Below are 16,651 nucleotides of genomic sequence, written 5' to 3' on the forward strand. Positions count from 1 at the left end.
GGTGCTGGAGATTGTGGGGCAGGCGAGTCTGGATTAGCAGAGGCAGCTGAGGTAGAGGGTACAGGATCTCCTGCAGGCCTCTCTACCTTCTTAAAATACTGCTCCAGGTTAGTCTGAACAGAGAGCGACCTCTTTTCATCCAAGATCTCCTTGTAACACTGCATCAAATCCATGACGCCTCTGGAAACCCTAGTGAACCTGTCCAAGTTGGGATCCTGAGCCTCAAAAGTTGACAACGCTTGCTGCAACTCTGCAAAACCTCTTATCAAGTCCTGCCTTGTGAAAGCCTTAGGCTCTGGGGTGGGTGCTTCTTCTTCTTCCTCTATTATCTGCTTCTCCAGTTGTATCAGGTCCTCAGCAGATAACTCCCCTCGCCATGAGACTCCAGCAGCTCTGTAACATCATCACCTCCATCTCCAAATTGATTTTCCTTACTCAGGGCAACAACGTTCTTGACAACTAGCTGAACTGTGTCCTCAAACCCATGGAAATCATTCACAAATTGAGGACAAATTTTCTTCCAGACACCATTCATGTTTGTTTGCTTAACCTCCTCCCAGGAATTAGCAATGTTCTTTACAGCATCAAGGATGTTGTAGGATTTCCAAAAGTCCTTCAGAGTCAAGTCCTTCTTGGTTTCAGTTGCCTGTAAAGCCATAGCAATTGTCCTTCGTAGGTAGTAGGCCTTGAACGAAGCAATCACTCCTTGGTCCATAGGCTGTAAAAGGGCCGTGGTATTAGGTGGAAGGTAAACCACCTTGACATTAGGGTTGAAGTCTCCCAGCTGGGCAGGGTGTCCAGGGGCATTGTCCAGCACTAGCAACACCATTAAAGGGATTACCCTTGGAGGCGCAATACCGCTCCACACTTGGAACAAAAAAATGGTTTACGAACCAGTCCTCAAACACTGCAAGTGTCACCCATGCCTTCTTGTGGACTTCCTACCAAATTACTGGTAGTTGACCCTTCCAAATGCCCTTGAGTGCCCTTGGATTTTCAGCCTTGATGATACACCAACAAGGGCTTCAGTTTGAAGTCGCCAGCAGCATTACCCCCAAGAAGTAAAGTTAGCCTCTCCTTGCTGGCTTTATGACCGGGTGCTGACTTCTCCTCCTTGGCGATGTAAGTGCGGTTTAGGCATACGTTTCCAAAACAAACCTGTCTCGTCTACGTTAAACACTTGCTGAGCAGAATAACCCCCCTCCTTAATTATCTCAGACAACGCTTTAGGAAATTCACTCGCTGCTTTCTCATCCCCACTAGCAGCTTCACCTTGCAATTTAAGGTTATGGTAATTGGCCCGAGCCTTAAATCGCATAAACCAACCCCTACTAGCCACAAACTCTTCACTTTCACTTCCCTCCCCCCCCCTTTTCTTTTTTCACGCTTCAAACAGTCTTTTCGCCTTCTCCTGAATCACCATAAGGCTGACTGGGATACGCCGTTGATTTGGTCTTCCAACCAAAGCACCAATAACCTTTCCCCATTTCAATTATTAGACCCACTACGCTGCTTAGTTATCACTGTCGCTTTCATAGGAGCAGATCCTTTCACATGTTCAACGATGCTCTCATTTATCTTTGATAATGGTAGCAACGGTCGAACGGCTAAGGCCAAGCGAGCGGCCAATGTTTGTTGGCGTTTTCTTTCTCCCTTCTCAGATCGCTTTATAATGTCCACTTAATTTCCATGGTGATGGCCTTTCTTTTCTTCGATGCACTACCATCAGAAGAGTCCGCCTTGCCGCTTGGGAGCCATAACAAAGAGCAAAAAAGTTACAAAAACGATACAACACGAGGGAGAGAGAGGCAGTGTAAACAACCAAAATGGCGTATGGGCGAGGACTGAGCGTAGCGAAGCGACGCCGTCCTCTCCCCCACAAAGCGTTATTCTTCCGCCGTGCGCCTGGAACTAGTTCGCGTTTGTTTACGTTGCTTAACGACGCTAAAACCGCGTAAGACGGAACGACGCAAATATTATATATTTTATGGGGGCGCGTTCGTAACCACGAAACATCGTAAGTCGAGACCAGCGTAACCCGAGGACTTACTGTATATATATATATCTATATATATATATATATAATATATATATATATATATATATTAATATTATATAATATAGAGAGAGAGCGGAGAGGAAGAGAGGAGAGAGAGAGAGGAGGAAAGAGAGAAGAGAGGAGAAGAGAGATAGAGCAATGTATGAATACAATGCAATAAATTATCTATCGGGGAATCATAAATAAGGTCTTGATCGGCGCCTTTCGCCAAAAAAAAAAAAAAAAAAAATAGATAAATAAATGTAAGAATTTCATTAGCAAGCATTTCAACATCTTCCCCGAGGCATCTTTATTTGTTTTCGCTCATCGATCAAATCATTCCGTCAAAAGGATGAGGGTTATGCTAAATAATCCGATGATTGGTCTTCCCTCTCACTCTTCTTCGTCCTATTCCTCTACGGGTCCCAAATTAGTTGAATGACTCTGGAGAACAACTTCGGATAAGGTCAAGTGACTCTTCTTCTTCTTCTTCTTCGTATTCTTCTTCTTCTTCTGTTTGCCCTTACCTTCACGACGAGCCAAGCGGTCCTGGAATCTCCTTTCTCCCCCTGGGTGGGATTCACGTCCTTTTAGACGCGACGTTGTGGGCACGTGCTAGAAGGATTGTGCATCGTACCCTTTCCATCCCATTTCAATCGTTCCCTTTCAACCCCCTGATGCCTTGGACCCTTATACCAATTCCCCGCCCCCAACCCCCACCTCTCAGGGGAGTGTAAGACTTGCATAACGTGGGTATATAAGGAGCCGCGGAGCGTCTTGTGGCACCAGAAGGTGTCCGAATCGCAACCATGAAAGCCGTAGTACGTCTGCGCAGCGTATTTCTTGAATGATGTGATATACTGATGATGTGTCCCGTTGCATCAAATTCCACTCGCTCAGCGAATGCAAGAATTCGATGTTCCTAATCGTATCAGATCGAGGAATTGTAATGCGGTGGATTATACTCGAAGTTTATGCACATCTTGTATTATTATATTTTTTTTTTTTTTTTTTCAGGTCTTCGTCCTCTGCCTCGCCGCCCTGGCATCTGCCGCCCCTAAGCCTCAGGGAGACGGCCCCGTCGTCGCCATCTTGAGGGACGAACGCGTCGACAACGGCGACGGAAACTTCAACTACGCCTTCGAGGCCGACAACGGCATCTCCATGCAGGTCTCCGGAACCCCCGGTTCAGAGGGACAGGTCAACATGGAGGGAGTCTACCTGTAAGTGTCAGTCGGTCTCAGGTCTCTCTCATTCGTTAGTCTTTTGTATTTTCATTTTATTATGAAACATTATGATTGTTTGGTTCTCTTGCTGTGAGTGGTGGAACATTTGTGCTAATCGAGTGTTGCGCCTTGCAGCCTTCCTCTGGCTGACGGAGGCTTCGCCGAGATTCGCTTCATCGCCAACGAGAACGGCTTCCAGCCCTCAGGAGACATCCTGCCCACCCCCCACCCACTCCCCGCCCACGCCATCGAGCAGATCCGCATCGCCGAGCAACAGAGGGCTGAAGGCATCACCTTCGAGTAAACCGACCCGACCCGACTAGCAGTGTGTTAATTCTCGTCTCCGTTATTCTAAATGTGATATATCCTTAGTGTAATAAAGCCTTTTGAGTAATTGACATTCTTTTAGTTTACCCCATTCATCAATTTTGAAGACAAGCGAAAAATGAAACCGAGCTGGAAACAAAAAGTAACGAGAAAAAACTATACCAATGTAATATTGAGCAGTTTCCTTTTGATGGACTCCTCCTAAACTAGACCACATGAAACTTAAAATAAGCGTGATCTTTGTCCCTTCAAAGCTAGACAACTATAGTAGATTCACAACCGTACATTTGATGTCTAGGCCAGTCCCTTACGGCGCTCCTGATTGGCTGTTGATAAGCCAATCACAGGGCTAGAAACTCAGTCTCTCTCGAGAGTTCACATGGGTAGGATCTATGATCCACCTCTCCTGAGGGATACGTATTTCAAAAGTATTCTTTAGGAGAGGTGGAACATGCATCCTACCTATAGGAACCCTCTCGAGAGACTGAGAATTTCCAGCCCTGTGATTGGCTTATCAACAGCCAATCAGGAGTGTCGTAAGGGACTGGCCTAGACATTAAATATACGGTTGATGCGAATCTACTATAGCATTTACTCGCAGGAAACTGTGAAACTGTCTTTTGTCCAGTGCACGATGATTCCAAAAAGTATTCTGGAAGCCAGTTTATTCATTTGTGCTGAATAAACGCAACTGCACAGAATGCCTTCCTCCTCCAGACCTAGAACTCAATGCCAAAAATTTTTGGACAAGTCCTTGGAGAATGAATAATCACCAAGCTGGGCCAATGTGATGAATATGAAACTGAGCTATTGGACGGCCGTTTGTCTGAAGATTTCAACACCGAAGCCAGTAGGAACATCAATCAACGAAAGACATAATCTCTTTGCTTGAGACAAGTAAACAATTGAAGCAGGTAGACATGTCTGCAGTCTTGTCTAGGTGCAATAACACCTTAAAATGTGGTTTATTCTTTAAAAAAAACTTATCTTTTAGCTATTTTAGAAGAGAATATTCTCATAGATGTACGATAAGAACAATTGGTATTTCATTAAGGCCTTTAAATCGATAATCTGTATAGATTCTTTGATATTTTCACAAGAAATTAGAGGAATGTTCTGCGAAATTGTCGAGTAACAGAAAACGGATTCCATTCCTCATAACCTGCAGATATGATTTATGAGTTTCTCGAATGGTTCTGACAAAGCAACTTCTTCATCCTGACGAATGGAAGTTATTTCTAAAGAAGCTGTCATCTCTCCCGAAGAGGATTTGTCTTTGACAAATAGAAAAGAAGAAAATTCTGATTTCGGAACAAGGTCTATGATTGCTGTCATATTTGTTATTTGCTCTCGCGTATGTAAATATTCACACATCTGCATTATAGGAATTTGAATGTATTTCTTTTTCTTTTTAATAAGTGAGATTTCTTCTTTGTGCATTTCCCTTAACCTTCTCTTCGTTTCTTAATGAACACCATATCCTTTGGAAGCTTGAATTTCAAGTCAGTGGCCCATTTGGTGGGCTTATTCCATATGAATAGTGTTCATCTTCTGAATGATCTTAATAATAGCAATAATGATAATTATAATAATATTAATAATACGAGCACCAACCTGAGGGAATGATAGAAAACGATCAGGCAAAGATCCCCTGGGACTGTGGTATCAGAACAGATAGGGTGATACGTGCAAATAGACCAGACGTGACGTTGGTTGACAAAACCAAGAAGAAAGTATCACTCATCGATGTCGTAATACCATGGGACACCAGAGTAGATGAGAAAGAAAGAGAAAATATTGATAAGTATCAAGACCTGAAAATAGAAATAAGAAGGATATGGGATCTGCCAGTCGAAATTTTACTAGTAATCATAGGAACACCAGGCACGATCCCAAGATCCCTGAAAAGGAACCTGGAAAAATTAGATGTTGAAGTAGCTCCAGGACTCATGCTGTAGAGTGTGCTCCTGGAAACAGCGCACATAGTGAGAAAAGTGATGGATTCCCAAGAAGGTAGGATGCAACCCGGGACCCCACACTATAAATACCACCCAGTCGGATGGGATGACTGTGATAGACAAAAATAAAAAAATAAATGAATAAATATTAATAATGATACTATGTCGACTTACCGAAGCATTCGACCTTCCTCTGGGGTTAATGAATTGTTCGACTTTCTCAGTGACCTTCTGTGGACTGGAATTCAACCATATCCTGCTTTACCATGGTTAACAAAGGTCATATTACTGTAATTACTGTATTGAGATGAATGTAAACGCAGTGAGAGACGACCTCTAGAAGCAGTTAAGCTGACAAGCTCATATTTCTTGTGGAAAACCTCCTAAATAATTGTTATTTTCCTCTCACTCTTCACGTTTGATTTTTGAGGGTCCTTTTCCCCCCGGTCTATACTCGGTTTTTTTTCATCTGTCCACCCTTGGTGTTTGCATATGGTAACACTGCGTCCCGGGCTTTAAATAATTACATTTAGCTAACACTCAACAACAATAACAATATCCTATTTCGAATATTAACGGTGTAATTCGCATGCAGTAAATTATTAAAACACTTTTCAGTTGCAAATGTACACCCAGATATCCTTTTATTTACCTGAAACTTACACATAGCGTAACTATGTAAGGCCCGGAAAGCAGTGTTACCATACACAAACACCACATGCGGGTGGACAAATGGAAAAAAACTGAGTATAGGTATATACCCAGACCGTGCTTTTACTTACCTCAACGGTCCTCAAACGAGCTCTTCCTATATGAAAGTTATAACCTTACTGAATTTACTTTTTTTTCTCTCTCTCTCAATCATAGCTGTCTTTCAGTAGAGAATTCTTTATTATCATCTTCATATTTTTTTTTTGAGAACCACGTATTTTTCCCGTGATAGACATAGGAGGCAAGATTCCTCGCTCTATAAAATCACACTTGTAACGAATCATTAGTGACTAAAATGAGTCACAACTCTGTTAATCATCTTCGAGATATTTTTTAAGAACGTTCTCCAATTCTAGCACACTCACGGATCTATTATATATATATATATATATATATATATATATATATATATATATATATATATATATATATATATATATATATATAGATATAATATATATATATTTATATACATTATATAAATATATATATATATATATATATATTGTGTGTGTTTGAGAGACAGAGATAGAGAGATAAGGGTGACATCAATGCCACCTGTATAAACTATGCAGTGAGAAAAGTACCAGCGGTTCTTTTCCCGTTACGTTCCTGTATCTGCTCATCCCTTTCCTTCTTAGCAACAACTATCCTAAACCAGATGCACCCCCCTCACCTCCCCCTCCCCCTACCCAGAACCCTTCCCACCCTCAAGCCGAAAGAAACTCAGGGCCAGGAAATTAGTGTCTTGTCATCCATCGGCCCCTGATGGGTCTGAATGCCCAGACAACTGGCCAAGGTCGAGTGCCCAGACGTCCCATGGTCTCTTAACAAATATTCTGGGGGGAAATATTTTGATATTTTACGCTAATTTAATATTTTATCTCTATTTCTTATCAATATGACGTCAGGAATTCGGAGCCTATTTCAAATGTTTTGCTTTTTCAAAGATTTTTTTTTTTTTTAAACATTAACCTTTCTTCTTCGAAGACTCTGCGACAAGCACCCAAAACCATCCAGCTTCCTCTCTCTCTCTCTCTCTCTCTCTCTCTCTCTCTCTCTCTCTCTCTCTGCCCTTGTGTATAGCCTTCATGGTCTCCCTATAAACCCTTCACCCTTTCAGTCGACCGTAGAAGTATTTAAGGGGCGACAGTTCCTCTACCAGGCATCAGTTCCAAGTCGCCTCTCCACCATGAAAGCCGTAAGGACTATACTGCTAAGTTTTCATTGCTTCATAAGTAGTATATGCAGATGAAAAGGAAACAGGGTTATACATATATATATATATTATATATATATATATTATATATAGATATATATATATATATATATATATATATATATATATATATATACATACGAGCCAAAAGAATATTTACATTAGCCTATCGTAATCACATTTATTCTGTTTTCTTTGGCGACATACTTTCCCGTTATCTCAAGATTGTTTGCTTCCATCTTTCCTCCGAAGGTCTTCGTCCTCTGCCTCGCCGCCCTGGCCTCCGCCGCCCCCAAGCCTCAGGGAGACGGCCCCGTCGTCGCCATCTTGAGGGACGAACGCGTCGACAACGGCGACGGAAACTTCAACTACGCCTTCGAGGCCGACAACGGCATCTCCATGCAGGTCTCCGGAACCCCCGGTTCAGAGGGACAGGTCAACATGGAGGGAGTCTACCTGTAAGTGTCAGTCGGTCTCGGTCTCTCATTCGTTAGTCTTTTGTTTTGACTTTATTATGAAACATTATGATTTGATTTTGGTTCCCTTCTTGGTGTGGATGGCAACCACCTTTATGCTAATCGAGTGTTGCGCCTTGCAGCCTTCCTCTGGCTGACGGAGGCTTCGCCGAGATTCGCTTCATCGCCAACGAGAACGGCTTCCAGCCCTCAGGAGACATCCTGCCCACCCCCCACCCACTCCCCGCCCACGCCATCGAGCAGATCCGCATCGCCGAGCAACAGAGGGCTGAAGGCATCACCTTCGAATAAACGAATACAAACTACTGACAAGTTAATCAACGATAGACTGCCGAATTTATTCTTTCGTTAAACGTTTCCGCAAATATGTCATTGTGTGATGTTCGAAAATAATAAAATGATTGACGCTTAAATACAACTTTTTATTATCTATTTACTTTTCCACTTGTATGTTAAATCTCGTATTTTATGTCTAAGTGATTCATTCCTCACATTTGGTATAAGATTTTCATTCTAGCATTCCGTTTTATGCAAATCATTCCTCTCTTCCATACCTTTCTCCTCAACAAAATCAGAATTAAAGATTCAGCGATGAATAATGAGTTCCAATTCAACTTTAAACATTCACGTGACCCCCACAGTTTTCTATTTTTTAAGTGCTGGATGCAGTACATCAACAACTCAATTGATACCATTCCATACCCTGAGAACTATTAGACACTGGGAACGTTTCTCAGATCTTTGGAATGTTCCCACGAGACCCTTTGGAATTCCTCAGGGCACTCCTGTAGGAAGGTACTGATGCCACGTCTCTCATATGGGCGAGAAAGGATACCCATTAACCTTATTCTGATACTTTCGAAAATACCCAGCGTTCCAGTCACGGCGAATGGCAAAAGAGATTCCCCTCGTAGGCACTGAAGTTATATTATAAATGCAAAATCTAAAAAAAATTATCAAGGCTGAAAAGTAAATGGAATAAAATAGCCCCCAGCAACAAATCTTACTGTGCTATAACGGGCGTTATGTCTGTCCGTCCGTCTGTCATTCAATCACGGCCAAACGGCTGGTCCGATGGGCATGAAACTTGGCAGGGTTATAGTGGGGACCCAAGATGGTTTATAATGGCGTTTCATCCTACCTCCACCTCCTCCCTCCGAAGGGGGTGTGGGGTGATGAGAAGAGATTCCCTGAAAAGGAGGAGGTTCTGCCCGTGAAACGGGGCTGGTTATGCCCGTAGACTTAGTTACTTTACGAATTTATCATACATAATTTCTGCATTCATATGACATCATTTGGAAACGAATACAATAGGGTAAACATCAAAGACATAATAGTTAAAAAACACTAGCGAGTCAATTACATGAAGCAGCAGATGAATATGCTTTTAGTAAGGATTGGTAAATTGCTAGTACCAGAAACAGAGACTTGTTCGAACGATCTAAAAATGCAACAGAGTTGTTCACTGGAAACAGAAATGGCCCGGTTTAAGGTGTGCAAGTAGTTATGAAATCACTGGCCCTCCTCAGACCTCTTGGTATTTTGGCAACTGGTAATACATTTACCACATCTCAGATTTCCCAGGAAAATGGTGAATTATCGCGCAAGCAAAATGCCACATCTTCAAACGACCTAAACAGCAAAGTAGGTGTTTGGATTTTGCTGTGATGACTGTCTGTCTCGTAAAATTGCCCCCCCCCCCCCCCCCCCCCCTCCCCCCCCCCCCCCCCCACCCCCCCCCCCCCCCCCCCCCCCCCCCCCCCCCCCCCCCCACGCCAACACCCCACAACACCCCAAAGATATCAGGGATGGTTGGGGACTATTTTGATCAGTGGTTCTTAAACCTGGGGAAAGAGGGGGGAGGGGTGGGATGGGTGGCGTCAGCAATATCCAGGGGAGGTGGGAGTCCTAAAGAAAAATGTCAAAATCTGTAACTATATTCGCTATTCTCTTAACAAGAATGAGGAACTAATATTCAGAAATTTATGAAACAAAAAATCTAGTAATAAAAGTTCAAGAACCACTGATTTAGATTTATTAGAATTTAGTCGTCGCTGGGCCATCCTTTTGAAAACAGTTTGCCCAAACAAACTCAAAACCATTATTATTATTATTATTATTATTATTATATTATTATTATTATTATTATTATTATTATTATTATTTTGTCTATCACAGTCATCCTATTCGCCTTTTTTTTTATTGTGGGGTTCGGGTTGCATCCTGCCTCCCTAGGAGTCCATCGCTATGTCCCCTGTTTCCTGAATTAATAGCCACACCTCTTTCTGCATGAGTCCTGGAGCTACTTATTTATTTATTATTATTATTATTATTATTATTATTATTATTATTATTATTATTATTATTATATTATATTATTAATTGGAGAAACAAATCCACAGTTATGTAAATGTACATATATTTAAGTTTAAAACAGAAAGGATAGCTTTCTTTCGGGAATCTGTACGGTTCCCCTTATCAATCTCAGATTGATAAGGGGCGGGAACCGTACAGATTCCCGAAAGCTATCCTTTCTGTTTTAAACTTAAATATATGGTACATTTACATAACTGTGGGATTTGTTTCTCCATTTGAAGACTCGTGCTACTATGAGGAATTTTAATTATTATATTATTAAAGAGAATTGCTTAAGGAGAGTGAATGGACTCGAATTTCGTCCAGTTTCCACAAGGGGCTGAACTCGCTAAGACGACTATGTAGTGTAAACTTAATATTTCCGAAAACCGCCTCTGCAAACTGAAAATCAAGGTCTATAGACCTTGCTGAAAATAGCAAAGACAGAGAGAAAGATTCCAGCTCCTTTTGATAGGAACTTTGATGAAGGAACTAACAGGAACGCCTCACGTTGATGATAAGGGATACTGACAAACCGAAGAAGGGAAAAATCTCTGCGCTCAAATGGATAACTTGTAAGGACTTCATTATCCTTTGCTTTAGGAAACCTAAAAAAAAAAAAAAAAAAAACAAAAAAAAAAAAAAAAAAAACAAACAACAACAGGGTCTCGAGAGAAATAGTAACGAACTAATTCTTCTGAGGGATTACGTAGTTTTTAATATTTTTTATTTATTTTTTTTTTTTAACCTTCACGACCTCAGGTCACGAGAGAAAAGTCCTTCATCTTCGTCTCCAGTGAAGGTTCTCGTCCTTGGAGAAGTCTTCATGCTGCGAAGGACCTTGTCACTGTCTAACTGAACTCCAGGACCACTTTTAGTGGGTCCTGCTGAACCCAAACCTGCTTGCAGAACAAGTTATCAAAGTCTCTTCGTAAATCTAAATCAAAACGCGAAGTGCGTGTTTGTCTCCTTATCTGATTAATTACAAACCTGTTTACTTGTTAACCAGCCCTTTTTCAATCCTCATTTGGTTATAGCGCGCATTTGAAATATTATTTTCTCGCTTTTTTGGAATTCCAGAAAAATAAAAAGGAATATATTGACAGCGACCCACTAGAAACTCGTAAACTCTATGAGTGATCTTCAATAAACATCACGGGTGAATGAGAGGTGTATTTACGTCAAAGCTACGACAGAGACGAGGATTATTCTTGAAAGTTGTTCAGCTGTCGTATCTTACAAGCAGGACTGCTTGCAAGTTATGAATGAACTCTCTCCTCCGGAGGGATAATAATAATACGAGTTTATTTCTAAGTATTTCCTCCAAAGGTACGAGTAGTTTGTCTAAAAACATTTTTTTCCTTTAATACGAGTTACTTATCTATAGAAATTTATTCCAATAATACGAGGAGTTTGTCTATAAATTCTACTTGTGTGATATTCGAAATCAAGGACTTGCCATGATTGATTGATTAATTAGTACTTGCTGGCGTCGCAATGACGAGGTTATTGACGCCGAAAGGACTTGCCATGTCGTACTAGGCTATACATCGCATTCTTAAGAATAGAAGGCCAAAAAATTTAGAAAATATTATTGATATGAAGAACTCTACAAGGTTACGTATTTCGTAAAATTGAGCCTTCTCTAGTAAAGGAGAAAATATCTGGAAATCTATGTATATATAAATATATATATATATATATATATGTGTGTGTGTGTGTGTGTGTGTGTGTGTGTGTGTGTGTGTATAGTGTGTGATGTGTAGTGTGTGTGTGTGGTGTGTCGTGTCTGTGTGTAAATATTGCAGTCTTTCACACATCCGATTAAATAACAGAAATAATAATTTCCACCTATTATACAATCAACATCCCGTTACAATCCACAATCACCACGTCTGATAACTTCATAGCAACAAGACCCAGCCTCAAAACCATCACCTTCCCAAACAACCCCTCCCCCCCCAACCCCCTCCCAGTGCACCAACCAAAACCCCCTAAATCAGCGTCAAGTTATTCATAGCCTATACCGATTCCCAAGGACAACTTACTAAATGTCTTAAGTTAAGTTGCCGGACGGAGTCCGTTCCCTGTCCTCACCCTTGGGCAAAGCCTTCATGGCCCCCATAGACCCTTTTCCCTTTCCCTCAGCCGACCCTGCAAGTATTTAAAGGGGCGCAGGGCCTCTGCCAGACATCAGTTTCACGACATCGTTCCACCATGAAGGCTGTAAGAACCACTACTAAATTCATCAACGTAGTGCTGAGAAAACACTCACATATATATTCATCTTGTTGTCATTGGTATATGATTTTGTGTCGTCTTGAAATGATTGATTCTTTATCTGTTTCCTAAGGTCTTCGTCCTCTGCCTCGCCGCCCTGGCCTCCGCCGCCCCCAAGCCTCAGGGAGACGGCCCCGTCGTCGCCATCTTGAGGGACGAACGCGTCGACAACGGCGACGGAAACTTCAACTACGCCTTCGAGGCCGACAACGGCATCTCCATGCAGGTCTCCGGAACCCCCGGTTCAGAGGGACAGGTCAACATGGAGGGAGTCTACCTGTAAGTGTCAGTTGGTCTCGGGTCTCGGTGACTCGTGAGTCTTTTGTTTTGACTTTATTATTGAAACATTATGATTGATTGGTTCTCTTGCTGTGAGTGGTGGAACCTTTGTGCTAATCGAGTGTTGCGCCTTGCAGCCTTCCTCTGGCTGACGGAGGCTTCGCCGAGATTCGCTTCATCGCCAACGAGAACGGCTTCCAGCCCTCAGGAGACATCCTGCCCACCCCCCACCCACTGCCCGCCCACGCCATCGAGCAGATCCGCATCGCCGAGCAACAGAGGGCTGAGGGCATCACCTTCGAGTAGACGAATTCGCAGCGCCTTTGTTTTGGCTTCTCGTCGATGATAGTTTTCTGTATCTATACAACTGCTGTCAATTGTTACATATACCGAATAATGCAAAATAGGAAAAAATACTAAATAATAAAAGAAGAATCAAAGATATAAGTTTCATATTATTACTCAATACATTACTACTAAGACTTACACCTGCAACCGCTAACGGTGCTTTGCCGAATTTTTCGATTACAATTATTTGTAAGAGAATTTTCGTCAACAAGAAAAGGCTAAATAGCTACTGAGGCTACAGCCTTTGGGCCCCACCAATAAAGAGAACACTGATGGCTGAAATGTCTAATAATAACAGAAATAAAATACATTACAAAACACTCCTATGGCACTGATATGTCGGCTAGCACGAGGAACTATGCAATAAAAAGTTGGAGTACAATTTGGCGAGTTGTTATTATATAGGCCTACGATTTCAAACAGTAAAGATACTCTGCCACAATTACGTCTAAATCACTGACTTCCCAGTGTTTGAATTTCTTAAAGTATTCATCAAATTGAGTCGTTCCAGATTCTATTTCCCACAATGTTGGTCATACGTATTCTAGAACATCAAAATTAATGTTAAAATGACAATGATAAATCATAAAAGACGAAACAACTTTATTTTCTATTTTTTCTTTTGCTCAAATTTGCAATGAGTTCAAATTTACCGTATTATGAGTGCAGTGTGATAGCAAGCTATTGTTTTCAGTATATATTAAAATTCAGGACCCGTCTACTTATTGTTCTAATATCTATTATTGACGTCGAACAAAATATGGCAAGCATTAGTTCGTGGCAGAACCTGAACTTCATCAAACTATTAAAGAGTTAATGCCACTCGTCATCTCTCTAAAGAACGCGACGAGGTGCAAAGACTCCTGAGTGATGGAGTTGTAATACTGGAACATCATCCGAGCTGAAATTCGTTCGGGAGTTTTATATTCTTCAAAAACTCTTCCTTTCGAGTTTGTATTGATTTCTAGCTTTCTGTTGAAGAAAACTATTGAGGCCGCTACTTGCCCGTCCGCCGCACTTTTCCTGTCAGCCCTCAGATCTTAAAACCTACTGAGGCTACAGGGCTGCAAATTGGTAAAGTAATCTTCCACCCTCCAATCATCAAACATACCAAATTGCAGACCTCTAGCTTCAGTAGTTTTTATGCTATCTATGGTTGAAGTTAGCCATGCGCATGCGTCCGGGCTGTGGCAGAAAGTTTCACGGGTCGTCCAGAAAACCCGATTGTGCAGGAGAAATGACCTCTGGATTTTTCAAAACCGTTAGAGATTTAAAAGAATGATAGTTATGACAATCAGGAAAAACTGACTTAGGATAGACAGATGAATAGATAAATAAATAAATAAATAAATATAAAAATAACTTAATATGAAGAATAATACAAATACATAGGATTAATCCGAGTAATCAGGATAATGACCAAAGCTCTTAGAGGGTAAATTAAGTATATCTTAGTTTAACCAGATCACTGAGCTGATTAACATCTCTCCTAGGGCTGACCTGAAGGGTTACGTAGATGTTTTTACGTGGCTAGGAACCAATTGGTTACCTGCTAACGGGACCCATAGCTTATTGTGGGATCCGAACCACATTATATCGAGAAATGATTTTCTAATCACCAGAATTAAATTCCTCTGATTCCACGTTGGCAGAGCGGAGAATCGAACTTCGGACTACCGAATTGGTAGGCCAGCACGTAACCCACTCGTCCAACGAGGAACAGCTCTTAGAGGGGAATTCTATAGGAGAGATGGAGGGAAATATTCTCGAATGAAAGGCGGGCAGGGACAGAGAACGTGAAAGAAGGGGGGATAATAGTAACCCTAACGAAAGAGAAAGTTCCTTGTTAGACGGGTCGGTTACGTGCTCGACTACCAATCAATGGGTCCCGGTTCGGTTCGATTCCCCGCTCTACCAACGCAAAATCAGAGTAATTTATATCTGGTGAAGAAAAAAGAATTTCACGGTGTGGTTCGGACGCCAGAATAAGCTGTGGGTCCCGTTGCTAGGTAACCAATTGGTTCCTAGCCACGTAAAAATATCTAATCCTTCGGGCCAGCCCTAGGAGAGCTGTTAATCAGCTCAGTGGACTGGTTAAACTGAGATTAACTTTAACTTTTAACCGAAGTGGACGAGGCCTTAAAGGTTAGTGTTCGGTTTGTCATTAGAAGAGAGAATGAAAGCAGCCTTTCGTTTTACTCGCCAGGGACAAGCATTCACATTTCAATCTTTTATTTACATTTATAGTTATTTGGCTTCCTTTGATGCTTTGGGGGTCATGTGGAGACATAACAAAATGTTTTTTGATATAACGTAACGTATCCTTCGTTGCGCAAGAGGTCTGTAGATGAAAAAATTAACAAAATAAATGCTATAAAACTACGTAAACATTTCTTTTTGCTCTAATAAATAACGCCTTTAGAAATGCATTTAATATAATCTTTTGAATTTCACGAACAGGTCTATAAACTCTATAGTGAGATGAGACTTCGTTTAACAATCTTATAGATGATCAATTCTTTTCGTTTATCCATAATAAGTTTTAATTATTCCGGCACTGGGTAAAATTTAAACATGTATCAGACTATTTCAGACTCTTTTAGACCAGCGGTTCCCAAACTCGACCATACCAAGGACCCCCCCCCACCCCCCGATATGATGAGTCCTTCCCGAGGACCCCAGCCAATCAAAAGTTATCATTACCATACCGGGATACCCAGTAAAACTGGTGCATTTAATATTTGCATGTTCTGGCACAAAGTATAGATAATATATAAAATATTTTCAATATTTTTCCATTCCTTTTAATTCAATACAAAGTAAATCTTTTTTCTGGAGTTGAAAAAATATTAATTTTTTTATTTTGTCGCAGACCCCCTGGGGTCCTAGGGGCTTCTCCTGGACTAGCCCAGGGGTCTGCGGACCACAGTTTTCCCGGGAACCACTGTATTTAGACTACCAATATTTTAAGCCAGTAGTACAGAAGTCACCGAGGAACACTTTACAGTCTTAGACTGAAATTCTAGATTGTTGCCGCTCAGATGTGACTGGTTCGCGTCTCGCCCAGAGCGATGAAAAATCACTGGCTCTGTATCATGACCAGTTACTGCAGTAGTGTGGGGTCTGCGGTGGGAGGTTGAAACCAAATTTCTATCAGAGCTTGAATTTCAAGTCAATGGCCCCTTTGGTGTGCTTGTTCCATGTGCATAGGTTTCATCTACTGAAATAAACAATCTTACTCCACTATAACGGGTGTTATGTCTGTCCGTCCGTCTGTCATTCAATCACGGCCTAACGGCTGGTCCGATGGGCATGAAACTTGGTAGGGTTATAGTGGGGACCCCTAAGATGGTTTATAATGGGTTTCATCCTACCTCCCACCCCCACCTCAGAAGGGGGTGGGGGTGAAAAGGGATTCCCTGAAACGGAGCTGG

General features: G+C 41.6%; 2 protein-coding genes across 2 annotated transcripts; both read left to right on the plus strand.

Moving 5' to 3' along the window:
- Nucleotides 1-2,734: 2,734 nt before the first annotated feature.
- On the plus strand, nucleotides 2,735-3,659 carry LOC135199775 (cuticle protein AMP4-like). The gene is made up of 3 exons (XM_064227920.1): nucleotides 2,735-2,859; nucleotides 3,056-3,261; nucleotides 3,400-3,659. Exons 1-3 carry the CDS (start codon nucleotides 2,848-2,850, stop codon nucleotides 3,566-3,568), a joined length of 387 nt encoding a protein of 128 aa, XP_064083990.1. The 5' UTR covers nucleotides 2,735-2,847; the 3' UTR covers nucleotides 3,569-3,659.
- Nucleotides 3,660-7,352: 3,693 nt separating this feature from the next.
- On the plus strand, nucleotides 7,353-8,373 carry LOC135199776 (cuticle protein AMP4-like). Its single transcript, XM_064227922.1, has 3 exons — nucleotides 7,353-7,461; nucleotides 7,732-7,937; nucleotides 8,078-8,373. The coding sequence occupies exons 1-3, from the start codon at nucleotides 7,453-7,455 to the stop codon at nucleotides 8,244-8,246; spliced, it is 384 nt and encodes a 127-aa protein (XP_064083992.1). The 5' UTR covers nucleotides 7,353-7,452; the 3' UTR covers nucleotides 8,247-8,373.
- Nucleotides 8,374-16,651: the final 8,278 nt, after the last annotated feature.

Source organism: Macrobrachium nipponense, chromosome 26 (assembly GCF_015104395.2).
Source record: "Macrobrachium nipponense isolate FS-2020 chromosome 26, ASM1510439v2, whole genome shotgun sequence".
Lineage (NCBI taxonomy): Eukaryota > Metazoa > Arthropoda > Malacostraca > Decapoda > Palaemonidae > Macrobrachium > Macrobrachium nipponense.